This window comes from Chlamydomonas reinhardtii, chromosome 16, assembly GCF_000002595.2.
Source record: "Chlamydomonas reinhardtii strain CC-503 cw92 mt+ chromosome 16, whole genome shotgun sequence".
NCBI lineage: Eukaryota > Viridiplantae > Chlorophyta > Chlorophyceae > Chlamydomonadales > Chlamydomonadaceae > Chlamydomonas > Chlamydomonas reinhardtii.
In genome coordinates, this window is record NC_057019.1 from 6,625,371 (window position 1) to 6,652,921 (window position 27,551).

General features: G+C 67.2%; 5 protein-coding genes across 5 annotated transcripts in view; 1 reads left to right on the forward strand and 4 right to left on the reverse strand.

The window, feature by feature from the left end:
- Positions 1 to 99: 99 nt before the first annotated feature.
- CHLRE_16g671900v5 (uncharacterized protein) lies at positions 100 to 2,922 on the forward strand. Its single transcript, XM_001695856.2, has 7 exons — positions 100 to 181; positions 364 to 540; positions 771 to 894; positions 1,088 to 1,227; positions 1,956 to 2,003; positions 2,141 to 2,247; positions 2,448 to 2,922. The coding sequence occupies exons 1-7, from the start codon at positions 125 to 127 to the stop codon at positions 2,560 to 2,562; spliced, it is 768 nt and encodes a 255-aa protein (XP_001695908.1). The 5' UTR covers positions 100 to 124; the 3' UTR covers positions 2,563 to 2,922.
- Positions 2,923 to 2,952: 30 nt separating this feature from the next.
- CHLRE_16g671850v5 (uncharacterized protein) lies at positions 2,953 to 7,838 on the reverse strand. The gene is made up of 6 exons (XM_043071177.1): positions 7,281 to 7,838; positions 6,563 to 6,887; positions 6,010 to 6,141; positions 5,382 to 5,690; positions 5,056 to 5,132; positions 2,953 to 4,756 (listed from the first exon to the last, which is right to left on the reverse strand). Exons 1-6 carry the CDS (start codon positions 7,799 to 7,801, stop codon positions 3,268 to 3,270), a joined length of 2,853 nt encoding a protein of 950 aa, XP_042916171.1. The 5' UTR covers positions 7,802 to 7,838; the 3' UTR covers positions 2,953 to 3,267.
- Positions 7,839 to 8,353: 515 nt separating this feature from the next.
- CHLRE_16g671800v5 (uncharacterized protein) lies at positions 8,354 to 12,248 on the reverse strand. Its single transcript, XM_001695748.2, has 4 exons — positions 11,728 to 12,248; positions 11,349 to 11,406; positions 10,284 to 11,175; positions 8,354 to 9,527 (listed from the first exon to the last, which is right to left on the reverse strand). The coding sequence occupies exons 1-4, from the start codon at positions 12,068 to 12,070 to the stop codon at positions 9,435 to 9,437; spliced, it is 1,386 nt and encodes a 461-aa protein (XP_001695800.2). The 5' UTR covers positions 12,071 to 12,248; the 3' UTR covers positions 8,354 to 9,434.
- Positions 12,249 to 12,340: 92 nt separating this feature from the next.
- Positions 12,341 to 14,308, reverse strand: CHLRE_16g671750v5 (uncharacterized protein). Its single transcript, XM_001695747.2, has 4 exons — positions 14,089 to 14,308; positions 13,917 to 14,024; positions 13,717 to 13,845; positions 12,341 to 12,846 (listed from the first exon to the last, which is right to left on the reverse strand). The coding sequence occupies exons 1-4, from the start codon at positions 14,095 to 14,097 to the stop codon at positions 12,715 to 12,717; spliced, it is 378 nt and encodes a 125-aa protein (XP_001695799.2). The 5' UTR covers positions 14,098 to 14,308; the 3' UTR covers positions 12,341 to 12,714.
- Positions 14,309 to 14,812: 504 nt separating this feature from the next.
- CHLRE_16g671700v5 (uncharacterized protein) overlaps positions 14,813 to 27,551 on the reverse strand; it is a 13,426-nt gene continuing 687 nt past the window's right edge. The window contains exons 3-15 of the mRNA XM_043071174.1: positions 27,401 to 27,551; positions 26,956 to 27,075; positions 26,329 to 26,559; positions 25,486 to 26,073; positions 25,234 to 25,285; positions 25,015 to 25,067; positions 24,489 to 24,800; positions 23,786 to 24,218; positions 23,245 to 23,558; positions 20,219 to 23,071; positions 19,656 to 19,793; positions 18,449 to 19,390; positions 14,813 to 18,217 (exon numbers count right to left, since the gene is read on the reverse strand). The exon at positions 27,401 to 27,551 is cut by the window's right edge and continues 209 nt beyond it. Of these exons, the coding sequence (XP_042916172.1) occupies positions 16,214 to 18,217; positions 18,449 to 19,390; positions 19,656 to 19,793; positions 20,219 to 23,071; positions 23,245 to 23,558; positions 23,786 to 24,218; positions 24,489 to 24,800; positions 25,015 to 25,067; positions 25,234 to 25,285; positions 25,486 to 26,073; positions 26,329 to 26,559; positions 26,956 to 27,075; positions 27,401 to 27,551 (8,191 nt within the window). The 3' untranslated portion in view covers positions 14,813 to 16,213. The remainder of the gene's footprint in view (positions 18,218 to 18,448; positions 19,391 to 19,655; positions 19,794 to 20,218; positions 23,072 to 23,244; positions 23,559 to 23,785; positions 24,219 to 24,488; positions 24,801 to 25,014; positions 25,068 to 25,233; positions 25,286 to 25,485; positions 26,074 to 26,328; positions 26,560 to 26,955; positions 27,076 to 27,400) is intronic.

Genomic DNA, 27,551 nt, shown 5'->3' on the forward strand with positions numbered 1-27,551 from the left:
CAGCCTCCCGGCTCCCGCCAGCCTCCCAGCATGGGGCCCTCATGCGGGGCCGTGGAGAAAGCCTCGACAGACGTCCCTTTCGCCAGCCGTCTTCAATATGTGCAAGCCGTAGACCCGGTGCCTAATGCTGTTCAATCCACCTGAGTGGGCCAGCCAACCCTGTAGAATCGCGAGCCTTGAGGCGAGTTTTGGTGTCGGCACTGTTGGCGCCATTGCGCAAGTTAACTCGGGAGTGGCCAGACTGTTGCTAACTGGTATCTTGGAGCGCTATCAACCTACTAGACCCCAGATCCTGGGAAGCATGCAGTCGCTGGGGACGCAAACTTGCCGCTCAATTTGCCGCCCGACCGCATGCCCTTCCAGGTTTATTCCGGCAACCGACGGATTGTTGTTCATCCTGTGGACATCGAGCCCTATTACACGTTCGGACGGCAAGCTGAGTCGGTGTCAATTGCACTCGAGCACCATTCGTGTAGCCGCGTGCACGCTGCTCTCGTCCACCACAACGACGGTCGCATCTTCTTAATCGACCTCCAGTCGGTGAGCGCTGCTGGGGGTGCATGTCCCGAGCTACGCAGTCTCGGGACTCCACTGGGCCAACCCCGACCGGGCCAACCCCACCCCAGGCCACCCCCAAACCATTTGCCACCTCATATTGCCGCAACCAAGGTTTGTGTGTTGCCCTGCGACGCCTCATTGCCGACACATTGCCTGCTGACGCAGCATCCTATCCTACCTGACGGCTTGCCGCCTTCCCAACCCCATCTCAGACACAAGGCACGACTGTTGACGGCCGCCGCATCGCACCCAACAAGCCGGTAGTGCTTAAAGACAACACGCGCATTCGCTTCGGCGAGCTAGAGTACGACTACGTTCTTCGCTGCGAGTCTGCAGGTGCGCCGGGCGGGATGGGGCGGGTGGCTGAAGGCGGCGGCGGGATACAGCCGACCGTTCCCGGACCCTCCCTGCCCTTCTCAGTGCTCCAGCAGCGTACGGTGCCATCAGCATGCGCTGGTCTTTGGGCCTCGGTCACCAAGCAGAGCGCTCACTCTGTTCCCGTGCGCCTCTTTTTCCCCTGCTCGTGCAGCCGAGAAGCGCTCCGCCGCCGGTGACCCCGACGCCGCCCACGCGCAGCCGCACAAGCGCGCCGCCATGGCCGACGCCCGCGTCCGCGCCTCCCACCTGCTGGTCAAACACAAGGACGTGCGCCGCCCCAGCTCCTGGAAGGTGCGGGAGGGAGGGTTGGGGCAGTTTACTCCAAACGCAAATAAATCTCTGGGGTGAGAACCGCTGGAACGAACGGAGGCGGGGCTGTGGATTGAAGATTTGAAGTTTGGGGCGACCCGATTCCTAGTGGTCCGGAGCTTAGTTGTCGTTTTTGATTGGGTGGGATAAGCTCATGATGGCTAGGAGGGCCCAGGACGACTGCGCATGAAGAGCACACGCGAAGGGCACATTAGGGGAGAACACATGAAGAGCACACTCGCATAAAGAGCACAACACGGCCAAGGCCGAGCGCTGGGGCGTCACGCACTCGCTCTCAGGCAAGGGAACAACCACCCCCACGGCCGGACAACAAACCCCGCAAGGGGTGCGGGCGAATATAAGCCCATGCGGGCAGAAGCATGGCCCGGAATTGGTTAATGCGTCCCGTAAATACGAACCTGCATCTCCACAGCGCACGACGCACATGGCAGCGGCACCACGCCGCCATCACCACCTGCCATACCACGCCATGCACCGCATGCGCTTGTGCGCGGTGCCGCTGCTACCGCATCCGCCCTCACGATGCCGTGACGCCCATCCGTCAAGCCCCTCGCCCCATGTCCGTGTCCATCCCAACGGTCTGATCCGCCTACAACCCGCCCCTGCCTACTGCCTACTGCCTGCCCTCCGCCCCGCCCCGCCCTGTCCTGCACCCGCCACTCGGGCTCCGCCGCGCTGTTTCGCCGCAGGAGCCCGTGGTGACCCGCACCCGGGAGGAGGCGCTGGCCATGATCGAGGTGTGTGGCACAACTACACAACGAAAGCCGAACACGTGTGCATGTGTTTGCATGTGTGTGTGTGTGTTGTCCTTCCTTGGCCCTTCTCTCTTACTCAATCCCTCCGTCCCTGCCTCCCCCTCTTCCCCTGCCTCCAGCACTTCCACTCCATGCTGGTCAAGGGCGAGGTGGAGTTCGCGGCGCTGGCCGCACAGGAGAGCCACTGCAGCAGCGCCAAGCGCGGCGGGGACCTGGGGGAGTTCGGGTGGGTGCGCGGGGCGGCCGGGGCGTGTGCGTGTTTGTGTGTGTAGGTGCGGCGCAATTGGCGGCCCGAGCCCCCGCCTCTTTCCTGTGTGTTCTCCATCTGCGCCTGCCGCTCCCGCACCACCCTTGACTCTGCCCTCCAAGACCAGTTTACGCACATGCACACACGCCCCCCTCACCTACACACACATATGCGTGCAGTCGCGGCGAGATGCAGAAGCCGTTCGAGGACGCCACCTACGCCCTCAAGGTGGGCGAGCTGAGCGGCCCCGTGTTCAGCGACTCGGGCGTGCACCTCATCCTGCGCACAGGCTGAAGGCGGAGGGCAGCGCTCTGGGGGAAAGGCGGCGGACAGCGCTCTGCGGTGGGGGGAGGCCAGGCTGGGGCGTAGCTGTCGGGAGGCCAGGCTGGGGCGTAGCTGCGGAGGCCAGGCGGAGGTCAGATGATGGCAATTGCTTTCGTGAGATAGCGATAAGCAGTGGACAATTGTGCGAGGAGTGGGCAGCGTCGGAGCAGGAGGAGAGGCCGAAGGAGGCCGGATGAAAGAACGGCCAGGATTGCGCTCGGGCATACGGGCATAGCGTGTGATGCATGGCTTGTGACAGGCGTTCGTTGGCGCGTCATAACTGCGCAAATAGTTGCAATGGCAACACTTCCTTTGTAACAGTACGGTATCAATGTACGCAGGAATGGCCCGCAACTGCTCGACCGCTGTCAGAGGGCAACGGCCCCCGCAACTGCACCTTGCAATCTGTCAACTCCGACTACACACTGGTGCCGCACGCCGCAACACAGGACGCCGCATGATATCTGGAAACAACCCTATCCCCGCCCTATTCTGTTTGCAGCTTTCAACTTGCCCCGCGTACGCTACAGTGACCGCAACAGCACCCCGCTGCTACACGGCGGCATCCGGTCCGCCCCCGCCAATCCACCTCATGCCCATTCCCCAATCTCTTGCCCACATTCACCGCCGCTCTCCATTCCGCCGACCTCGCTCCTCGCAGCCTCGCCGCGCCCACTACCCCCCGCTGCCGCCGCCGCTGCCCTCCCGCACTCGCGCCACCAGCCTCTGCACCGACAGCGCCGCCCCCACACACGACAGCGCCGCAGCGCCCACCACCAGCACCCAGCACAGCACGCGCTCGCTGCGCCGCAGGCTCAGCAGGCTCAGCGCGCAGGCGCACGGCAGCCCCAGCACAAGCGCCAGATCTCCAACCGACGCGATAACTGCAACCACCTCCGAAAAGTAAGGGAGCAGCATGCCCGCCGCGTAACCGTAGCAACCGCCGCAGGCGGTTAGCAGCAGCCACAGCAACCGCTGCGCGCCGGGGTCCGGCTGCGGCGTCCGGCTGCGTCCGGCAGGCCAATGGGCATCCGAAGGGCCGGAGTCGTCCTCCGGTGAGGACTCCCCAAAGGCGCTGCCGTGGCCGTGGCCGTGGCTGTGGCCGTGGCTGTAGCTGTGCCCGTGCCCATGGCTGTAGCTGCGGCGGTAGGGGCGCTTGCGGCTGCTGCGGGCGTGGCGGTGCCGAGGCGGCGCACCCCCCAGCAGCGGCTGACGCACACCGCCAGTGTCGTCTTCCGCACCTGGTGTGCCCGGCCCCTCGGCAACATCCTCTGAATCGTCCTCACCACCCTCGCGATCCGCCGCCGCCGCCGCCGCCGCCGCACTCGCCGCCGGCGCAATCACAATCGCCGGCCCCAGCTCTGGATCTGGCAGCGTGTGCGGCATGAGCGCCGCCGCAGCCGCAGCCCACCTCGCCTTCGCCCCGGACTGGTCGCCAGTGCCCCTCGTGTCAGGATGGCCGCCGCCGCCACTGCCGCCGCCACTGCCGCCGCCGCCAAAGACTGCCATTGGGTCAGCTGGGCTGAGGTCCTCCCTTCCCTCAACACCGCCGCCCCCGCCGCCGCCGCCGCCATCATCTCCGGCCTTGCCTGCCGGTGCTCCTGCAGGCGCCGACGGCGCCTTTGCGCCTGCCACTTCAGCCTTTGCGGCCGCCGCCGCCGCTGCCGCCGCCGCCGCGGCTCGCTCTACCGGTGGCATGGGCAGCACGACCGCCTCATCCTCATCCGCCGCCGCCACCGCCGCCGCCCAGCCCGCCACCAGCGGCACTCCGCTCACGTCCGCCTCACGCTGCCGCTGCTCCTGCTGCTCCTGCTGCCAGCGGCGGTCGTGCAGGTGCTGCTCCTCGCGCCCTCCCCCACCTCCTCCTCCTCCTCCTCCGCCCTTCTTGCCTCCGCCCCCGCCCTCGCCCCGCATGCTGCGCGGCCCCCACAGACCTAGCAGCAGCTTGCTCCACACATTCAGATTTATCTGGTAGCTGATCAGCACACTCAGCAACACGCAGCCGTTGATCGCCAGCGACCAGCCGTCGCGGCGCAGCTCCGAGGTGATGGGGCGGCTCGGGTCCAGGTCGGGGCCGCGTGTGGCGTAGCCCACCGCGCCCAGGGCGGCCAGCAGCGGCGCCAGCAGGCCGGTGGACAGCGCGACGGAGGCCGTGAACTGAGACCTGAGGGCAGGGAGGAGGGGGGGAGGGAGGAGTAAAGGGGAGGAAAGGAGGGGAAGGGGGAGAAGGAGGGGGAGGAAAAGAGGCGGAGCAGAGGTGCAGGGAAGGTTGAAGAAACGAAGGATCGGGGACTTACACAGGAAATTGGTCACAGTTCGCTTCTGCTGCCGCTATCCTAACTACTTTTACGCCTTATCACTGCTTCATCTCAGCTGGTCGACACTTCAGCAGGACTGAGTCAACGAACCATGCCGCATATCCGCCCCCCGCCCCAACAGCACACAACACACGCACACACGCACCTGTGCTTCATGCCGCTGATGAAGCGCATCCAGTTCTCCTGCCCGCCGAATGCGAACACTATGTTCATCACTCCCACCTGCAGCAGCATGACGGGACAGGGAGGCAGTGAGCGCAAGGGCAGACGGGCGGGAGGGAGGGAGGAGGCGCGTGCGGACACTGCGGCGGCCCCCGGCGCTTGGGTTGTTGAAGCAAACAACGCCATGCCACAGCACGGACGATGCGCGGTCAGCTCACCGTGTGGGAACCCACACAAACACAAACAAAGAGACACGCACGCGCAAACACGCACACGCACACGCACGCACGCACGCACGCCGCCTCTCACCATGGCGCTGCTCCAGCCCCCAGTGGCCACCCACTGCGTGCCGCGGGCCCCATTGCCGCCGCCACCCCCGGCCCCCCCAGCCGCCAGCGCCGCCCAGCCCATGGCAGTAGCAACACCTGCCCCGCCTCCGCCTCCACCGCCAACGGCTATAGCGCCGCCTGCGGCTGTAGCGCCGCCAGTGGCTGTAGCAGGCAGCAGCAGGCTGGACCCGCCCTCCGAGTCTGGCGGCGGCTGTAGCACCAGCTTGCCGGCAGTGATGACCATTGCTACAGCCATGGCGCCCGACCCCAGCACCGACGTCCAGCCCAGCTGAGGACACGAGGCCAGGAGGGCGGGCGTGAGTGTCACACGGGCAATGCACGATTCCCGTCCCCACACCAGCACCTCCCTCCTTCCCACCTCTCGCTTAGCTTATCCCCCGCACGTGTGCCGCCAGCGCCGCCACCCTCATTTTCAGCCCCACTCACACCCGTGCCACACCCACATAATCCCCAGTGGACTGCCCAATGACGATGGGGCGTACTCGTTGCGCTAGGGCACATACCGATAACACCCCCACACCCGGCCCCAAACCCCTCAGCCTCAACCCCAACGCCGCCCCTCCCCCCACACACACACACGCAATCACCTGCGTGAGGCTTTGCAGCTGCGCCAGCGACACCGCCGCCACCAACACCACCAGGCCGGTCAGCAGCAGCGAGGGGCCGCCGCCGCCACCATCGCCGCCGCCGCCGCCGCCGCCGCCGCCGCCAGGCCAGAGCTGAAGGTCAAAGGAGCAACACGCACGTGCACATGAGAAGACATACATCGACATCAATTTGGGATGCGCACGCGAACGTCCAACTGCAACACAACACACCGTGCGACAGTCCAGGAGGCTGCGTGTGTCTCCCGACCTCATCCGGCGCCTCGGGTTGGTTGGCTCCCACCCGCACCGCCACACACGTGCTCCCAGGGTGATGCGGGCGCCAGCCCTTCGGTTACAAGCATGACTGCTTGCATCCAAGCCATGACCCACATCCAGACCCACAGCGGGCCGTACCCCCACCCCAGACCCCAGACTCCAACCCACACTCCAGCAGTACCCCAGGAGCGCCCCCTCCTCACAGGCCCCACCCACCCCACCGCCACCACCCCCACCCCCACCACCCCCACCACCCCACCGCCAAGCCACCGCGCACCTGCCCCAGCGCCTCCACTGCTGTGATGTGGAATATGGCCGGCATGAGCAGTATGGTAGCATAGGCCGTCAGCACCGCCGCCAGCTCGCCCCAGCGGCCCAGCGCCGCACGGCACAGCCGGTGCAGCAGCAGCGGCTGCCCCGCCGCCGCCGCGCGCCGCCGCTGAGCCAGAGCGCGCCGCTGCCGCTCCGCGCGCCGCTGCTCGGAGCGACTGGCGGTTGTGGTGGCGGTGGGGCTGGTGGTGGTGGTGGTGGGGCTGGTGTGGTCCTCTGGTGAGTGGCCGGTGTCGGAGGAGGAGGGGGAGGTGAGCGGCAGTGCCACGAGCCTGCGGGTGGGGTAGCGTCGTACATGGGGAACGGAGTGATTCACATGTTTGCAGTGCCCACGGGGGGTGGGGTGTGGGTGGGTTGTAGATACCAGCCCGAACAGGGTGGGTATGAAGGGGCATGGTGCGCGCCGCTCGACCTAGCTAAGGTGGTGCGGGCACCCCGAGCGCCCAACAGCCAGCTGCTGCTGCTGCGGGTGATGCTGCTGGTGGTGGTGCTGGTGCGGCGCCACCACCTGCAGGCTGCAGGGCCCACCACCCACAACCCACGAGCTCACCCCCCACTTCATCACCCGGTGAACATCCTCAAATGCACATACACACACATACATACACACATGCGCTATCTCTCTTCGCCACTCCTCTCCCTCACAACCACACACGCCCACCCACCGTGTGTAGAGCGAGCCGCTGTACACGCAGCCCGCCGCCAGCGCCCCCAGCACCGCCCCCGCAGGCAGCCAGCCCAGCCGCGCAAAGGCGCCGGGCAGCGCCAGTGCGCCCACACCCAGCGCCGCCTTGAGCACCACAGCCGCCGTCAGTAGCCAATTGGCGCCGCCGCCCTCGCCCGCGACCGACCCGCCGTCACCATCACCGCCGTCATCATTGTGCCCCTGCTGCGCCCCTCCCGCTCCCTCTCCCGCTCCCTCTCCCTCTCCCGCTCCCGCGCCACCTCCCCATCCCTGCTCCCCCGCCCCCTCCTCCGGTCCGAACAGGCGCCGCTGCGGCGATGCGCTCTCACCGCCACTCCCGTCGCCACCCCCGCCGCCCCCGCCTCCGGCGCTGGGGCTCGGGTCGTGCGGCAGCTGCCATCGCCGCCTCTGCCGCTGGCCGGCGCTGCTGCCGCCAGTGCTCCCGCCCCCGCCCCCGCCTCCGCCTCCTCCATACCCACCGCTCTTGCTTGGTGACACCATTCGCGCTAGCTTGCCGGAGATGGTGCGCGGCGAGACGAAGGCCGGGGGCGGTGGCGAGGCACGGGCGCGACGCTCGGGGCTCGCGGCTAACAGCAGTCCGCTGTCAGCGGCTCCGCCGCCGGCGCCGCTACTGCTACTGCCGCGTGCGTGTCGTTCCCCTACCTCAACAGCCGACGGCTGCGGCTGCTGCGGGGGCGGCTGCGGCGGTTGGGGCTGCGGCAGCCACAAGCTCCGTCCGGACCGAGACGCGAGCGCCGCGGCTGCTGCAGCCTGCCGCACCGGCACAGCGGCTGGCAGTAGCACAGGCTCCAGCGCGGCGGCAGTAGCAGCGCCGGGCGCCACCGCGCCAGCGGCACTGGCAGCCGCGGGCGCGGCCGCAGCGCCGCCTGCCGGCCCCCGGGTCTCGAGGCCGCTGCTGCCGCCGGTGCCGCTCGCGGCGGCCTCGCCGGCGCCGCTGTCGCTGCTGTAGCGAATTGCAAAGGAGCGCAACCGACCCTCGGGACCCGCCAGGGCCCTGCTGGTGTCTGCGGCGCTGGACTCGCCCGCCGGCGATGACATAGTGTGTTACAATTGGGTATTGGACGCGAGAGCAAGCACTGTCCTTTATTGTGACAATGACTATGTTTATAAAGCTGAAAGCACCCGGGGGATTGGGCAAAATCCGGTGCAAAGCAGTGATCTGCACGCATGCAATTTATATATACACACAAGGTATCATACGGCCCTCAGCAGCTCCTCCGTCTCACACCAAAACCCCTCATCAAGCATGAGGCGACTTAGCCATGCAGCCCAAAACTTTCCACACACCGGGCTTACCGTGTCCACGCCTCCCCGCCTGCCCCGCCCGTTCGTGTGGCCTCTCGTGTGCCCCGCCCCGTTGGCATCCGGCGCGTGCAGCGACCCACAGACACGGTGCTTGACAGCCCCGCCATTCACAGCCCCGCCTCTTCATGCCGTACATTCGTTGGCAGCCCGATGCCGCCCATGCGCTTGGCCTCGCAGCCTGCCAGACACAGTTACCGTATTCATCGTATTCCCAGTGAGACTTACACACGGACAGTGCGCGCGCACACACACACATAAACACACCACCAATGCACACATGTATCGTCCGCATTCATGCACACGCACATGCACGTGCACACGCACACAGGCACTCTTGACCCTGCCGCCTGATGGAGTTTCACCTCCTGGGCACACATCTGAGCTCGTCCGCACCTGCTCCCCAACTGCTGGACCAGCTACTGCCATTGCCTCGCCCCGCGCCCACCTGCCCCCTCCTTCGCCACCCATGGTCAAGGCCTCACAGCCCTGCGCCTCCGCAGCTCCTCACCACAGAGACGCCGTCACGCCCGAGACCCTGACAATCAGATCCTGGCATGAGGCAAAAGGTACTCCACCGCAACCCCCGCGTGCACAGCATGCGGCATTGCTTCTGCTGACACAACCCGCGCGCACGCTCCGGCATCCGATACCCGATACCGATGCACACAGCACTGCAGCCGCCAATGCAGGCCTGGGTTTCCACCTGCGCCCGCTCGCCCTTTCCCTCCTCCTGCCGCCGCCGTTACACAGCTCCCCACTCCGCTTCATCCCGCTCCTCGCCTCGCCTCGCCGCTCCGTGGCGCGCTGCCTACCTCGCCCCGCCTCGTTGTGCCGCCAGCTGCCTCTTCTGCTGGATGGTGAGGTCGTACACATCCACCCCCAGCTCCACAGCAATGGCCTCCTGCGTGTGTCATCAAACAAGAAACAAACGTGTGTGTGTGTGTGTGTGTGTGCATGTGTGTGTGTGTTTTTGTTGCACAAGGCAGCGGTGTGGCACATCAGTGTTGACGGCCATGAAGGCGAGGACGTGAGGACTGCAGGGCAGGACGCAGCCGCCACTGGCACCGGCCGAACCATTTAAGCCAACCACCCAAGCCACAGCAGGCAGTGGCTCTCCATCAGTCCTCCAGTGCACAGCCAGGCCCCTCGCCCTCCCGCCCCTCCATCCCGACTGCCCCAGGCATCACTGCTCCGGCTTCCCCTCCCTCTTCCCTCCTCCCATTTCCCCGCCAAGCAGCCCAGCGCACTTCGAGTATGGTGCCCGTGAACCCCTCCCTCCCGCCTCCCTCCTCCCTCCCTCCTCCGCCCCCTCAGTTGCATGGATTCTGTGCACGTCTGCGCCATCCCAACATCGTTGTTTTATAACTGGGCCCGCCCGGAATCCTCTTCCCTCCTCCCCCAAACTTGTGATCCAATCACTCCATCCTCCACATGAATGGCTACCCCCCCCCCCCCCTCCCCTCCCTCCCTCCCCCCCTCTCATCCGCACACCTCCCCCCGTCCTGTCACCTGCAACCTCCCTCCCCTCCCTCCCTCCCCTCCCTCCTCCCTCTCCCCTCCCTCCGCGTCCTCTCACCTGCACCCCCTCCTTCCTCCCCCCTCTCCCCTCCTTCCCCTCCCTCCCCCCCTCCCCGCCCCTCCCTCGCCCCCCTCTCACCTGCACCCGGGCCACAAAGGCGGCGCGGCTCTCCCCGGCCGCCGGCGTCATGGGCGGCAGCACGGTGGCGTGCAGCTGCGTGGCGGGGCTGAAGCCCATCCAGAACAGATTGGCCAGGAAGCTGCTGGTGAGCGTGTGCGTGTTCACGCCGGCCATGGTGCGAGCGCGCAGGGCCACAGGCACCACCGGCAGCAACGACGCGGTGGCCGTGGCGGTGGCGGTGCTGGTGGTGCTAGTGGTGCTAGTGGTGCTGGTGCTGCTGATTCCGTTGCTGCTGGTGGGTGTGGCGCCGGTGCCGGGTGCAAGCTTGATGGATGTCGCGGCGCCGTCGTGGCTGGTGGTGGTGCTGGACGTGTGGTGGTGGTTGGAAGTGGTCGTGTGCGCCCGCTGGTGCGCTGTCGCCGCGTGTGACTGCTGGTGCTGGTGCTGGTGCTGCTGCTGCTCGTGTGACAGCCCGTGTGACGGCTGCTGGTGGCGCCCGCCGCCCTCCACGCTGCTGACGCAGCTACTGCCGCCCTCGATGCTGCTACTGCCGCCGCTCCTTGCCCCACTCCCGCTGCTGCTACTGCCGCCACCGCCCATGTTCATGATGCGTGTGAAACCGCGCGAGAAGCGCAGCATGCCGCGGCCGTTAGTCATGCCGCCCTCCGGGAACAGGTGCACCGGGGCGGCGTCCTCGTCAGCAGCCGCGGCGGCAGCCAACTGGTCGTACATGGCTGGCGAGGCCGGCCGCAGCAGCACGGGCAGGTGCTTGCAGGCGGTCACGCGCGGCGGCAGCGCCGAGGTGATGAGGTGCGTGTAGCGGCGCGGCAGGGCGGGGTGGGAGAAGAGTACCATGAGGTCGCCCACGGTGCAGTGGTTGGACACCAGCAGGTGCCGACCCGCGGGGATGCTGCGGGGGAGGCGGCGAGGGGAGGGGAATGGAGGGGATAGTTGGTTGGAATACAAAGTATAGCAAGGGAGGATTGCTGGTGGGCGAGGAGCGGGGTAGAAGCGAGAAGGGACAGGGGTGCGCGCCGTTGGTGCGCGCAGAGGCCCTGGCTTCTGGCGAGGTGGGAGACTAACCGTTCCGGGTTGACCCAGGTGACGGAGACTCCCAGCAGCTTTAGGTAGCCGTCCACAACTGCGGTGGCGACAGGGTGCGGGGGGCGGCGTAGGGTTGTGTCTTTGTGTATGTTTCTATGCGCGAAGGCGCGGGGGACTTAGTTTGGGCATCAGTGCAGCCGAAGGCTTCGTCAGAGAATGCGGCAGTTTCGGAGGGGGCGGCACCGGTACCGCGGCACCTGTACACACAGTACGACAGCTGAGGCCTTAAGACCACTTGCATGTGGTCGTGCGGCGACGCCGCTGACACGCCCGTGGCCGAACGCGCTGCCTATACATGGTCCTGTCCTTGCCTTCGGTTTCCCGCGTGTTTGGCGTGCAAGCAAACCACAAGACGCACCGGCCTGGTTGCGGAACCATGGCGCGTCCAGCGCGATTCCCGCAATCCACAGCGCTGAGCGAATTGCGGCCAGAGCAAACCCGAAGGGAAGGTAGAGCGCGAGCTCTGGGCGGCGCGACAAGTCCTCCAAATGCCCCGTGTTGAAGAGCACGCGAGAAACCTCCTCCAGGCTTCCAGTCCGGACGCTCGTCGATGGCTTCGAGTCATCGGTGTCAGTATCAGATAGGCTAAGCTCAGACGGGGCGAGTGACTGTCGTTCGCTGAGGACTCTACATGGTACCCGGCGCGTCCGCTGGACCGGCAGCGAACCCGGCGCAACAGTTGTGAACCTACGACTTGACATCACTTGTCGATTTAAGAGCGCCATCGTGCACAGCGATGCAGGTCCACAGGAAGTGTTGCGGATTCTAGACGAATTGCACGAGAGCTGTCCCGATATCCTATCTTAACAAAAGAGTGTTGCAGGCAGCGGTCAATTCGCCAAATTGCAAGTCAGAGCGCGTTGTGGACAGCGATCTCCGTCGACATCAGACTGCAAGCATACCTGCCGTTTCGTTTGCGGATTGTAAACACAGACGCTGCGACCCGTTCGTGTAAAGCCTGCATCTGTTGCACATGGCCAATGTTACAGGGGCAGCAAAAAGTGCGCGTGCACGCTCTCCGCACGACCCCTGACCGACCCAACTGCCGAAGCCCGCCTCCTACCCCTGCACTCTGCCTCAACGTGATACAAGCGCAGCGGCACAAGGACAGCCGCACAGACTTCAAATCATCCCCCGCGAACCTGAGAGGCAAAGCAAGTTTCACACACGACACGTCACGTTCCCTGCCGAGCTTCGAGGCCCCACGGTCTTTCCCCCGCCTCCTCCCGCCTCCTCCTCCCTCCTCCTCCGCCTCCTCCTCCCCCCCAAACCTCCTCCTCCTCACTGCTCCTCCATCTTCCTCGCTCCCCTCCCCATCCCCTGCCACAGTGCCACCTCTCGCTGCTCACTCCTCCTCCAGGTTAATCTGGGTTCCGAACTTGGCGTACAGGTGCGCCTTGAGGTCGGCCAGCTGCTTCTTCACATCCACCAGGTCCGCCGCAGTCTTCTCAGAGCTGTCCTTGGCCTCCTTGGTCACCTGGTGTTCACAGAATTGGGGTGTGGGGGTGGGGTGGACTTGTGAATGTTGGTTTGGTCAGCCGTACGGGACTAGGGCCGGGGTGTGGGGCAGGGTCTGTGTGAGAGATCGCGGACGCAGTTGGGATAGGGGGTGACTGTTGGCGGAGAAAAGGGACAGTATGCCTCAGCCCAAGGGAATGCCTCGGCCCAAAAGGAATGCCTCGGCCCAAAGGGGCAAGGTGACCTGCAACGTGGGCGCGTCTTCCTTCGCACCAATCAGGCTGTAAACGTTCCCACGGCCCCAGCACAGAGACCGTGACGAGCCCGGCGGGATGGGGTGGGTCGTCCTCGCGGCCCCAGTGGTCCGTCCATAGGCATGGAGACCGGACTGAGGTGGTAGTGGTGGTAGTGATGCTGTACAGTTCATGGCTGGCCAGGGGATGTTTGTTGTGGTGGTGGCGCTAGCTCGCCACTGATAGCCCTACAACAACCCGTGGGGAGCACCTCGCCTGCCGGCGAGTCCCCATGGTGGCATGTGGGGTGCTGCGCACGTTTGGGGTGTTGGTGCACGCGCGATCTCCCAGAGCTGCCAGCGCGCATGCCGCACGCCCAACGCAAGGCGGCCCGTTGGTGCCAGCTGACCGTTTGAGCTCCCCACGAGAGCCCCGGGCTGGCAGCGCACTGCACTACTTTTACCGTATGCCTGCGGCTGTTTGCTCCACCCAGCGCGCCGCTGCCGGCATCTGACCGGGGCGCACCCAACGCCCGTGCCTGACAACGAGACAACTCGCATCCTTGTCATCCACGCCTGATTTTCCTGCGCCCCTACCCCGAGTTTGGGCTGGCGACACAGGGCCACCGCCACACACCCCTCGTTGCTGGCACTCACCTCTTCGAGCCGCCCCTCCGCCGTGTCCTTCTCGAAGTGCACCAGGCACTCCCCGACAAGGAACCGGACATTGTCATCGTCTGAGAGCATGAGCTCGTTGCTGGCATCCTCCAGCTCCTCCAGGTAGCGCTGCGCGACAGGCATTGAGCCGCGATCGCATCCTTGTCTCGGCGGGCAGCCATATTGTGCTATTGACTCACCTTTTCTGAAGCTAGCTTACGCTCTAGCTCCTGCATCTTCATGTGTAGCCGGCTGAACGCATTTATCCGCTGCTGGTCCTCCGCCAGCACCTCAACGTGTGCTTGTGCCTACAAGCGCATATGTTTGTGTTAAATACTGATAAGAAAGTGCGAGAAGAGCGCATTCCCTTGCCTTGGCCATTTGGCGCCCCTTTGCTCCTCAACAGCTACTCGTGAACAAAAGGCTGCTCACTAACTTGAGCTGAGTTCAAGTTTAAGAGACAATGAGACACTGTGACTAAGGAACTGAGCGCGGGTGCAAACTATGCAAAAATGCCGCGGGGCAGGACCGGGGCAAGAACAGCTGGGGCAAATGAATGAACAGTGTGTGTTATTGCAGCTAGATGTAAAACTGCCCAACCCAGCACTGATGGGAGAGACAAAGGCCCGATGGGCGAGGGCACGCCGTACTCCTGCCTGTGCAGTGCTTCACTAGCGGACCGCCATGCGATCCATGGGGCGTGCCCCTAAGGGATTCAAGTGACACCTGACGCAACGTACGGTGTTATAGTGCGGGGCATGAGAGCCTTGATGAGAGCAGGCGTGTGCAAGTCAGGGGTGCCCTACGTGGCATAGAGCTGAGGTGAAAGGAGGCTGGTGTGTGATGGGACAGGGTTCAAGGCAGGTTGGCGAGGTCCCGTAGTGTGCAGCCGATGCCCAGACCCGTAAGCAGACAGTAAACAGTTTGCAGTGGCAGAGCAGAAGTGCATGGCTGGTCGAGCGCCGGCGTTACTGTACCGACAAGTTGCTGGCTGGCTGGAAGTTTGCTGATGCGCATTCCTCACGCTCCGGGCGCCCGGCCAGGCGATAGCACCACACAGAGAAGGTGAAAGGAGGCTGGTATAGGACTGACGACTGAAGTCTGAGTATGATCTGGAGTGCCAGAATCGTAACATACGTTGGACCAAAGGTATTGGGGATGGCGGTGCTTCACTCTCCATCCAATGGGGGCCATCCTAGGATGGCAGCCCCGCCCCCCCCCCCCCCCCCCCGCTTAACCGTCATCGCCTAACCTGCGCTTGTCTGATTGCGGCATCGCACCTGTATCCTCGCATCCCATACTCAACAGCAAGCAACTAGCGAGTCATATGAAACACGCCGCAGTCGGGACTGGAGCATCTTCACGTCCCTCCAGCCGTCCAGGATGTGTTGCAAGCTGCCAAGCGAAGTGGACTCAGACCTGCATTGTCCGCGGCCTTTTCATCTTCTCCTGGTCGCGGGGGTCAACCAGGGTCCTCAGGCCCCCCCTGGTCCAGGCGCCGCGCCCCACCCGCACGGAGCGGCCACCATCCAGTGACGGGACCGCCTTCGCCTTCGGCGTTTAGACAATTGGTGTCGGGACTATCAGCCGTCGAAGCGGCCTTCCCTCGTCAAAGGACTGCTGCCGGACGGCGAGTGTACACAGCTATCTAGCCGTATGCGCCTCCTCCGTCTCCCGCGCCGCCCTGCTGCACAGCAGCGGCAGCGGCAGCGCCGGCGGCAGCACCTGCCGCCGCTTATGCTGCCGCCACTCGCAGCGCTGTGCCGGGTGCGCGCCTGCCTCCTCATCCACCTTCCCCGCCGCCTTCATCACCAGCAGCGTCACCGCCGTCACCGCCATCTGCACGTGTATACCGTACGGTCAAGTCGTTCATAGGCAAAGGCACGCACACCACACATTCTCTCGGCGCTCCGCCACCTCGCACATGCTAGCTCCGACAGCCCCCTCTGGCATCGTGCACATATCGTTCCTAAAAGCATCTTCAATACCAACCTGGCGCTTGCACATATCAGGAGAAAGGCCTGAGATGTCCACATGCGTTCATTTATGTTACAGCATACGGGCACGGGTTGGCCCTGTTGTTGCAATGCCCGGTTGTCATTACCAGGTGCTAAAGCAACCTTCATGTAAAAGCGACGCAGCGGGGAAGGTGCCTTTTGTTAGCTTTCTGCAACACAACGATAGGAACATCTGTTACTATAGGATGTACGGCATGTGATCTAAGCCTGTACCCTGAAGCTTGGGACAACCTTTAGGCTTAAACCTCCACCAACTATATCGTAGTCCTGACACTGTAGCAGCTTAACTGCTTAACGCCACTGCGGGCAGTTGCGCTCAGAGTCAAGAGTAGCAGCTCGTCACACCGGCAATTGGACAACCAACAATTCTAAATTACAGGGTAACCTCGGCGCACACGCCATTCCAATTACATTGCAACACTCGACCAAGGGCAACTAGGAAACTGATTGGAATAGCGACAAATGCTCACAGAGGCGCCTCAGCGCGTATTCAGCAGCCCACCCCACAGCCGCCCCAGCAGTTTCTTGGAGCCTACACGCGGCATGGGCTGATGCGGCCCCGACCTGACGGTCCCGCCCGCAGACGCAGCAGACCCCGCGGCCCCAACGCCGGACCCTACTCCTGCGCCGTCCGGAGCTGCCAGCGGCGAGCGAGGTGCCTCGTCCCCCATGTGCGGGCCCCCCGCAGCTGCCGCTGCCGCCAGCTGTGCCGACACGGACAGGTGATGTGTGAGGGCCTTGCCGCTGGACCCTCGACGCAACTGCTGTGACATCGAGCGCAGCACGCCTGCCAGCTTGCGCCCGCTGCCGCCCCCACTGCCGACCGAGGCCGCCGCTGCCGCTGCGGCTGCGGTAGCGCTGTGGGTCCCATCCGCCGCACCACTGTCGAGCGTTCCTCCTCCCACCGACTGCTGCCGTTGCACAGCCCCTTGCGACCGGGAGTGCACCTGCTGCTGCTGCTGCTGCTGCTGCTGCTGCTGCTGCTGCTCCGGGTGGTTCTTGCCGGCCGCCTGCTTGCGGCGGAACAGGGAGGTGGCCATGCTGCTGACAGCGCGGCGGCCGGCACCGGCGCTGGCACCGGCACCGGCGCTGGAACCGGCACCGGGGCTGGCACTGCCGGTCCTGTCGGCTGCGCCCGTACCTGCCAAATAACTGCCGCTGACCCCGGCCACCCCAGCCGCGCCCGCCGGCGACGCCGCCACCAGTGGACCGCTGACGCCACTGCCGCCGCCGCCGCCGCCAGCCAGTGACTGGTTAGTGAACAGCAGGATGGTTGAGGAAGTCATCCCGGCAGCACCCGCCACGCCGCCGCCTGAGGAAAAGTCATCCGTACCCAGGGGGTCAAGCGGCTTCTCCTGAGGCGCGGCCGCCGCCGCCGCCGCCGCCGTGGGCGCCGCTGACGCGCCCGCTGCTGGCACTGCCGTCGTCACCGAGCCCGGCCGCGCATCCAGGCCGCCGCTGCCGGGCTGCATGCCAGCTGCGGCCACGATGTCGCCAAGTGATGACATCAGCACGGCCACTGGCGACACGCCGTCGGTGGTGCCGGCCGGCACCTGCGACTGCGCGGCGCGAGCCAGCGGCGCAAAGGAACCGCCGAACTGGTCCATGGAGGAGCGCCGGTGCGAAGGCGATGCCGCCGGCTGCGGCGGCAGCGTCGGCTGTGCGATGCTGGCCGCCGCGGGGCCGGCTGTGGCGGCGGCGCCGGCCGCAGGGCCCGCGGGGGCTTGGAGTGGCAAGGGACGTCCTGCCGGCGCCTGCGCAGCCAGGGCGGCCGCGGCGGCGGCGGCGGCTGCTGCTGCCGCGGCAGCCTCTCGCGGTGACGGTGACGGTGACGGCGACGGCGACGGCGACGGCGGCGCGGCGCTGGAATCAGGTGTGCCGCCCCACGCCGGCGGTGCTGCCGGCGGCACCGTGCCGCTGCTGTCTGGCGGCAGCGACGTCACGCGCATCAGCACCAGCCCCTCGCCGCCGCTGTCTTGCATGCCGCTGGGCGTGATGGCCACGCGCTCGCCGCCGCCGCCGCCGCCGCTACCATCGCCGCTGCCAACTTCCACACCGGCTCCCTTGTCCTCGACCTGCAACAGTAGCGGCGCTAGCACTGCCAGCATGCCGGGCTGGGCGGCACCGTCTGCCGCACCCCGGTCCGCTCGGGCCAGTCCCGCGGCCCCGTTTGCAGCCATCGCGGTCGCCGCCGCTTCGGCGGCGGCGTCGTCGGGGCGGCCTGCTCCGCCGCCGGCACCCAAACCCGCACGTGCCTGCATGTACTGCTGGAACTGCTGCAGTGACAACTGGAAGCCGTGGGCCTGAGAGTCGCCGTGTCCGGAAAGAAGCGATAGGGGCGCGGTGGGCGCGGGCGTGGAGGCGGCGGTGCCGCCGGCGTTGCCGCCAGCCACAAAGGCGCCGCCGCCGTCGCCCGGGAGAAGGACACCGGCGGGCAGGTCGCGTGAGGCAGTGGAGCTGGTGCCGCCGATGCTGGGGAAGTCCTGAGGAGACCAAAGGAAGAGGGAGTGGGTGAAATGACTCGGTTCACAGCATTTGTCAGCATGAGTGGTAGCGGACCAGACCAGACTACACCACGTAAGGCCGGGACCTTCAAACCGTCCACCTTAGCACCCTGCCACGCCCGACCAAAGCCTCACAGCCTCACAATCTCACAGTCTCAGCACCACGCTCTGCCCTACCCACTGGCATTCCCACCCTCTTTCCACCCTCACCGGCACAGTTGACAGCAGGCTGAAGCCGCCGCGGGGCCCTGCCGCGGGCCGTGTCCGCCGCCCGCCACCTCCCGCGGTCGCCTCAGTTGGGGAGCTACCCTGCGCGCCCGCTCCCTCACTGGAGAAGCCCGACGGCATCAACAGGCCCACGTCCACGATCGCCCGAGAACGGCCGCCGCCCGCACCAGTGCCAGCGGCGGCCGCGGCACCGTCGCCAGAAGCAGCAGCAGCAGCTGCGCCAAGCGCTCCGCCGCTGCCGGACGAGGCAACAACGCTGTCGCTACCGGCGCCCCTCGCGGCCGCAGCGTCCGCCAGCCAGGGCCCCAGGTCCGGCCGATTACTGGCGTCCGGCGCCCGCTGCTGCTGCTGCTGTTGGCTCTCTGCTCGAGCCGCGCCCTCGCCGCTGTCGGCGTTGGCGCCGCCGTTGGCGGAGGAAGACACCTCGCCGACTGCGCCGGCTGCGCCGGCGCCGCCGCTGCGCTGCAGGAGCAGCTGCTGCTGCAGCTGCTGCAGCAGCAGCCTCAGCGAGGCCGTGCGGCCCAGCCGTTGCTGCCCCGGCGCGCCGCTGCTGCCGCCGCCATTGCTGCCGCTGTTGGCAGACGACGCCAGCGGCCCGCCGATTACAATGGCGTGGCTGCCGCTGCCGGCAGCGCTGCCGCCGGCGTTGGCGGCGACTGTGGCGTGAGCGGCAGCGGTGAGCAGCACTTTCTGTACCTCCTGCGACCGGCGCCGCCAAGTGCTGGCGTTGGCGGCGGCGGAGCTGCCGACGGCGGGGGCGTTCACTGAGGTGCTGCTGGTGCTGACGGCGCCGCTAGCGGGTGAGACGTTGAGCAGGCTGGCTAGAATGCGAAGTGAGGTGGTGTCGCCGTCGCCGCCCGGGCTGACGAGTGAGCTGTCCAGTGCGCGGGAGGGGCTGGCGCCGTCCATAGATACATTCAGCAGCTGCGGGAAACGGCGTGGGGTAGATGGGCCGGGTTGCAGAGTTAAGGAGAAGGGGTAGAGCACCAGGAACGCTCATGTCAGGGTTGGTAAGACGCGCGCAAGGCGGGTTGCTGGCGTGTCAAACAATGGAGGGCCTGAAGCTGTGACCGCAAACACGTTCGCCATGCCCAGCCACCTTGAAGCCCCGTCTGGCTCCTGCCCTGCCCGCCGACCCGCATCTGGCCGGCTGCCTGCCCGGCGCCTGCCCCCGGGTGCCCGCGCCCACCTGTAGTTGGCTCTGCAGCAGGCCAAAGGAGTACGACGAACTGTTCGGGCCCTGGGCCTGGCCCGGGCCCAGCCGCCCACCCGCGCCCGCGCCGGAGGCGCCGGGCGGGCCGTCGCGCAGGGTGGCCGACATGAGCTCCTGTGGGACCCAAGCAAGGGCAGGGCGGAGACCTCACAGACACATGAAGGGAATCCAACGCCACGTGTGTGCCCGTGCGCTTCCCGCGCCGCCAGCCCTTCACACACATATCCGACTGGATCCGGACATACCGGACCGGACCCGCGCCCCTTCCCCTTCCCCTTCCCGTTGGTGTTCCGCTACGCCGACGCGTAAGCCCGACCCTGACTGCCCCCCTTCCTTGCCTCCCCAGAGCTCTCGTAGCTCCCCATCTCCCCTCTTCCACTTCCTAGCTCCGCCCGGTCCCTCTCCCCTCTCCCTCTCCCCTGGCTTCGTGCTCTCCGCCCCCCCCGTCTACCGTCTACCACTTCCTTAACTAATCATGAATGTAAACCCCCCCCCGACCTGTTTCCTTACGGGATTGGTTCAAAGTTAACCCCCCCGACCTGCAGGTGCGGGAAGGTGATGGACGAGCCGCTGGTGCCGCCCACACTGCGCCCCGCCACCTGCAGCAGCTTGGCCAGGTCGTTGGTGCTCAGGGACACCACGCTAGGCAGCTGCTGGATCGTGGATCCAGACAACGGCACGGCGGCGGCGGCGCCGCCGCCCCCTGTGGCGGCAGCGCCGCGGCCGGCGGCGGCGGTTTCAACCATGGCGGGCCCCAAGCTTGCGACGCTACCGGGGGCGTCGCCACCGGCAGCGGCGGCGGCGGCCGCTGCCTCGGCGGCGGCGGCTGCCTGGGCTTCCGGCTCCGATGCGGCCGGCAGGGAGCTTTCGGCGTCCTGCAGGTGCGGTTGCGTGGCCGCATGGGTGGGGCTGCGGGGCCTGTGCAGGGCGCCGCCACCGCCGCCGCTGCCGGCTGGGCGCGCGCCCGGCACCACGGGCGCCCTCGGCACCTGTGGCACGCTGTCGCCGCGCGAGGGCGGCGGCGGCGAGGTCACGCCGGTGAACAGCTCTGCCGCGACGGAGGTGCCTGCGCCCGTGCCTGTGCCTGTGCCTGAGCCTGGGCCTGTGCCGGGGCCGGAACCAGCGACAGGGCTTGCAGCGAGGGCAGGGGCAGGTGGTGACGATGGTGCGGCCACATCGATAGGAGCGCCGATGCCGCCGTTTAGGACGGACGTAGCGACATCGTATCCTCTGCGAGAGGCGGGCGCCGCTGCCGCGGCGGCGGCAGTTTCCAGCTCTGCACTTGGAGGCGCGGTGGCAGCTGCCGTTGTGGCGGTTGTGTTTGTGGTGGCCCCTGCGGATAGAGGGGCTGCCGGCATCCGCACCCTGGAGGCGGCTGCAGCGGCGGCGGCGCCGCTGCCGCTGCCGCTGTCCATGCCGAACACCGACCTGACGGCGGCGCTGAGGTCGTGACTGTCATGAGGATGAGCGCCGCCTAGATCCATACCAGCGCCGTACAAACCGCCGCCGCCGCCGCCGCCACTGCCGCCAGGGCTGCTGGCGCCGGCAGCGGCGGCTGCCAGCGCTGCCGCTGCAGCGCCGGCGCTGCCGACGGCGTCGCTGTTCATGTCGAGGAGCATAACGAGCTCCGATTGGGAGATGGCGGATGCAGGTGGCGAGCGGGGGGCGGGTGGAGCACTGCTGCCGCCGGCGCCGGCGGCGGCGCCGCGAGGGGGCACTGCAGCCGAGCGCTGCCCATACGAGGCCGGTTGCCCACGGCCACCTAGGCCAGGTGCGGCACCCGTGCCATTGCCGTTGGCGGCGGCACCGCCGGCGGAGCCGCTGCCGCTGTTGGTGCCGAGGTGCAATGCCGCCATAAGCACGTCCACGGCACCAGCGGTGGCGGTACCAGCGCCGCCGCCGCCGGCTACGGGCCCAAGGGCTGGCACTCCTCCCGACGCCACACCTACACCAGCCGCCCCGCTGCCAGCCCCACCGCCAGCCCCGCCGCCGCCACCAGCGCCGCCACCACCGCCGCCACCCACTCCAAGAACGCCACCTCCACTGGCGGCAGTCCAGCGGCCTCCCACCAGCATTGTCGGCGTGGCGCCGCCGCCGAGCAGGCCGCCGGGCACGCCGCCGCCGCTGGCACCAATTGACCCGCCCGCGGCTGCGATGAGCGGCAGCGCGGAGGAGGTAAGGTCGAAGTTGTGTACGCCCTGCTGCAGGTGTATGCCCTGCGCCGCCAACAGCGTGTTGCTCAGGAGCGCGTTGCTGTGCGTGTGCGTGTTGTTGCTGGCCGTCAGGTTGTGCAGCGCCGTGGAGAAGCCGCCCAACGAGCCGCTCACGCCGTCCGGGCCGCTGCCCATACCTTCGCGCAGTCCACCCATTCCACCCATTCCACCGTAGCCGCGGAGCGCGCTGCTGCCGGCGTCGCCGTACGCCATGCCCAGCTGTGCGGCGCCGCGGTCCTCCACCACCGGCGGCAGGCCGCCCAGCAGCGGCCCATACACCACCGTGGTGCCCAGCGGCGGCGCCTGCTGCTGCAGCGAGGCCAGGAAGGATCCGGGAGGAGGCGGGCCGCCGCCAGCTGCCACGCCCACGCCCCTGCCCACGCCCATGGCCATTTCAAGACCCATGCCCATATTCAGGCCCATGGCTGGGGTGAGTGGGTGAAGTCCGGGCTGGGGGCCAAGCACCGCAGCACCCGGCGGCGGCGGAGCGCCCATGGGATGGTGTGACGAGAGGTGGTGCTGGTGGTGGCGCTGGTAGTGAAGAGGCGGCGCCGCCGCCACCGCGCCCGCGGCGCCGCCAGCCGGCTCCGCCGCCGCCATCCCTAGGCCGGCAACCTGCGCCAGCTGTTGCTCCGGCGGCATGGCGCTCAACCGCTGCAAAAAGGACGAGTCGCTCGTGCTCGTACAGCCTGCGCCGTACAGCCCGCCGCTCGTACTGCCGTGTACGACAGATCCCCCCGGCCCCGCGGCGGCGGTGGCGCCGCCGGCACCTACGGCGCTGGTGGCGGCGCCGCCAGAATAGTTGGACGAGGGCGCGAAGAGCGAGGTGGCGTTGCTGAGGTTGGAGAAGTTGCGCATGGGCGGGGCGCGATGCGACGCGCGCGTGAGCATGCCGGGATGCGGCGCGATGGCGGCGGCGACCGCGCCGTATTCGGCCATGCCGCGCCACTCGCCCGCCAGCTGCACGCCAGCGTTGGCGCTGCTGGCGCTGCCAGCGGTGCTGGGCGTCTGGCCGGGGGCGCCTACCGAGACCGTAAGAGACGTGTGTGTGCTGGCGCTGAAGGAGACGCCCGAGGTGCCGGGGGCAGCCAGTCCGGGGACAGCCATCCCACCGGCGCCGGCTGCCGTGGCTGCGCCCGGCGCGCTGGCCGTGGTCGGCCGCCTGCCGCCGCTGCCCACCTGTTGGGGTGATGCATTTGCAGGAACACCGTTACAAGATAAAAATTCCAGAAGGCGCATGAAGTGTTTGCAGGAACGCAGTCACAAGAAAAGGTCGCAAGAGGGCAGCAGACAAGAATATGCTCCTCTCACCCTGCTATGGCCTGAACAATGCCAGCCCGTGCCCCACCCACCTGATCCTGGCCTGGCGAGAGACCAGCCGCCACCGCCGCCGCGGTCGCTGCGGCCGCATCCGCCAAGTCATGAAGGCGACGGCTGTCACCTGCGGGGTCCGACTGCTGCCGTAGCGACTCCGCCAATGGAGCGCACATCGCCTCGCCCGCCTCCGCCGCCTCCTCCGCGCCCTCCGCAATGCCCTCCTCGTGCTCCGGAGGGGCGCAAGTCGCCGCCTGGCCGCGGGAGAGGTCGATGGTGGGGGAGGAAAAGGCGCGCGGCGGCGGGCGGTGTGGTGCCCTGTTGCCACGGCCGCCGGTACTGGCACCCAGGCCTGAGACAGGTACGTGGGAATGTACACGCAGATAAACACAACGGGCATTGCATGGTCAAGGGCGCTGCATGAGCAAAGACTCTCTCGCGGTGTTGGTAAAGTAGAACGACCTAGCCATATCCCCAATTGCGATAGAATGGCATGACGCGTGCGGCGCCGCGGTGGTTACCGCTCTCACAGTCACAGGCGAGGGCACCGGCGGGCAGCGTGCGAGGCCCGGGGCGCACCTGGCCGGTCGTCAGACTGCCCAGCAGGCTCCCCTGGCGCCGCCACTGGCGCAGGCGCGCCAGCTAAGAGGCGGTCCTCGCCGCCACTGCTGTCCGGCGCAGCCGCCGCCTCCGGTGCCCCGCCCGGCGCCGCGGCCGACTCCGCGCCGACGCCGACAGAGCCACGAGCGCCGCCAAGGCCGGCCTTCGGCGCCTGTCCGGGTCCGCCTCCAGAGCCCGACGCGGCAGGCAAGCTCCCCACAGTGGGACCGCCGGCCCCGCCGGATGAGGACGCTGCGGCTGCGGCGGCGCCGGCCGCGGCGGCGGCGGCCATGAGCGCGCGGCGGCTGTGTGTGGAGCGGCGCACGGGGTTGCGGCCCGCGGTGTTGGCGGCCGCCAGCCCGCCGCGCGCCGGCACGTATGCGGTGGTCAGCGCGGAGCGCCAGTCGCCAACCTGTGTTGCGAGAGAGAGAAGCTTCAATTGTGCGAAAGCCGGGTCGGCGGGATGATTTGGAGCAATGACGGAGTGAAGAGGGCGCCCAAGCTGGTGAGCATACCGTACTGCACGCCCGTGTTAGCATGGCGGGCTAGTGTGTGCATGTGTGTGTGGTGTGAGGCAGGAGCGCAGGATTGCGAAGCGGCGTGCTCAGTGGCCCAGCACTGCAGCACACAGAGATGTGAGGGCTGTCGTGGCGCCTTGGCGCAACCGCCAGCGCGCCCCCACCTTTAGCCAATAGGTGCGAGACAGGCCTGACGGACCCAGCGGCACGCCACGTGTCACAGTTGACACGAACTCGAATTCCCCGCCGGCCGACGCCGGCCCCCACAGCCCGCCGCCGGGTCGAGTGCTTGCGCCTACGCCGCCGCCGGCCCCAGCACCGCCGCCACCGCCACCGCTGGGGCTGCCGGGCGCGGACTGCTGCTGTTGCTGCTGTTGCTGCAGGATGGAGATGCGGTCGCGCACGGCGGCGCTGACGTGCACACACCCGGCATGGCCGTGCGCCCGCAGCCACGCCGCCGCCGAGACCGCATCACCCTGTGCAGCGCGCATCACACACCGCATGAGATTAGGCCGACCAGCCAGGCACAGAAACATGTCGTAATAAATTTGATTGCCACCCTTTAAGATTGACTAAGGAATCGGGAAACTTAAACAACACAGCCAGGCACAAACAGGTGCGGGTGATTGAGAAGGGCAACCGTATCCAAACCAAACACCGCTAGCTACCCCGCCCCCATTCCGCACTCGCCACGAGTGTGTAGGTGGGCCGTATGCGGCCGACCACGCCTGCGACGCACGGCCCTGCGAGCGAGCATTCCGAGTGGCGACACGTTCACGAATGAAGGCAAAGGGGCTGATGTCGAGCCGCCAGCCCTGCCTGCGGAAGTACTTGACTACCTTGCTTGCCGCCCGCCATGCAGATAGGACGCCCCCACACACAGCAGCCAACAGCCCCCGGTGCGCTCACCCAGATGCAACCCTATTTTCAGAGCCATGGGCGGCCCTCCCGCCAGCGCCAGCTGCAGCACGCACGCACGGGAGTGTTACGTGATAACTGCTGTACCGTGCACACGGTCGGTCGGCAACCCAACGTGCGCTCACCAGCATAACACATGCTCCGAGATGACGCAGCCTGCAAGCCACCCCTCCTCCTCACGCACATTCCAGCGGCCCGGTTACCTAGCGCGCACATTTCTTGATTATTATCCTACCAACCCACCTGCTGTTGCAGCGCGCCCACTGCCGTCACCATGCCAGCCGCCACCCGGAGCAACCGCTGGAGGTGGTCGCCGCCGCCGCCGCCGCCGCCACCTCCAGAGGCCCCGCTGGCCAAGCCCCCGTCAGCGGCAGCATCCAACCCGCCCGCACACACGAACTCGTCGCCTGTGGTCCCAATCTTAATGACGCCGTGCATGTCGCACAGCCCGTCAAACGCGGCAACCGCCTCGTGCATTGCGCCCACCAGCGCCGCCGGCGCCAGCCCGCCCTGCTCGCCCACTGCCCCGCCGCTCAAATTCCGCCGGTGCCCGTGCGGCCCTGCGCCGCCTGTGACGGCGCTGCTACCACCGCCTGCGCCACCACCGCCGCCCGCCGCTGCCTGCAGGTGCGCCTTCGCCAGCGACGTCGCCAGGCCGTGTGGGTCGATGAGGACCGCGGACAACACCGACACCTCGGCATGCGCACGTGCCGCCCAGGGCTGGCTGCCACGGGACAGGTCGGCGAGTGCGGGCGGCGGCAGCAAGTGCCGCAGCACCGACAGCGTGGCCACCGCAGCGGCCCGCTGCTGGTGCAGCCGCCGCAGCGTCACCTGCACGCGACAGCGGCGTGACACCAGGCGCGGCGGCTATGTACTGAAGGCTTGCTATGCCGCGGACACTGGCATGGGCAACGCTTGAAGCGGACTGGTTCTCCGGCCGCAAGGCCCGCTACAAATGGGCAGCCAGCACGGACGCGCCGGCGGCATCGCCGACCCTCCGGCCAGGCTTGCTTATTTCCTGCCGTAAGCCCTACATGCCACAGCCCCATATGCCTTATCACATGTAGCCCAAGCTCCCCCACCCACCTGCGCCACCACTCGCGCCTCCAGCTCCGCGCACTCGAACGGCGCGAACAACACATCCGCCGCGCCCAGCCCCGGCGCCGCCGCCCCCACGCCACCCGCCCCGCCCGCCGCCTGCGCCCATGGAGTGTGCCCGAACGAGCCCGCAGCTGCTAGCCTGCGGCCGCCGTTGCGAATGACTCGCAGCAGGGGCAGGTCCGCGGGCCCGAAGCGCCGACGCACGGCAGCGATGGCCTGCGGACAGGCGAGTGGCGGCGTGGTAAGCTGCCGCCTGCGCCTGCGGCTGCTGCCGGCATTAGCGCACTGCCTCCGACCATGTATGCAGAGCAGCGCCGCAGTAGCCCTACCTGCTCCTGCTGCGCCTCGTCTCGCTGCCGTTCCCTCCCTCTCGCTGCCCTCTTGCGTCGTCCCCGCTCCCCGGGCAAGGCACACGCCCGCCCCCGCACCATATCGGTACATACAACGCGCCGCCTGCCCATCCCCTTGCTTACAACCGTGTCTGCACCTGGGGCCCTTCCGTTTATGAATCAATCACTCCGGTCTCCACGAACGGCTACCCCTCTGGTCTTGCTTTACTTGGGAGTAGAACCAACTACGCCCCCCCCCCAACATGCGCATCCTCACACGCACCGTGTTTGCTGCCGCCGCCCCGCCCGCCAGGTCGTCCTCCTCCACTACCATGACGTCAGGGCTGTACGGCAGCTCGTCCAGAAAGGCCAGGCAGCGCTCCAAAGAGTCCAACACAGCCACCTGGTGTGAGGGGGTGTATGTGGGGTGGGGGTGGGGCGGCCGGGATTCCAGTTGTAACTAACAGTAAAGAAGACGGCGGCGGTGGTGAACACGTGCAGCGTTGCAACAGAGTGGGATGGGGGGCAACCGGTGCGGATGGCAGAGGAGTGGGAGTGGTTGTGGGAGGGGTAGCGGTGTGGGAGCGGCGAGGGAAGTGGATGGGTGAAGGGGTGGTGGTATGGCTGGGGCAGGAGTGGCACGTGCGCAGGGAATGGCTCCGCCCCTGAGCCCATGACCCGAGCATTCACACGCATCCAGGCCGCAGCATTCCGTCACCATGCCATACCTTAAAACGGTCATACGGGAGAACGTACGACAGGCGGTAGGCCGCGGCAGGGGCGCTGCACAGCACCAGTACCAGGCACTCGCCCGCGGCGTCCGACAGCTCAGAAAAGGGCGTGCGGCGTAGCGGGCTAGCCGCGTCCCGGTCAGCGGTC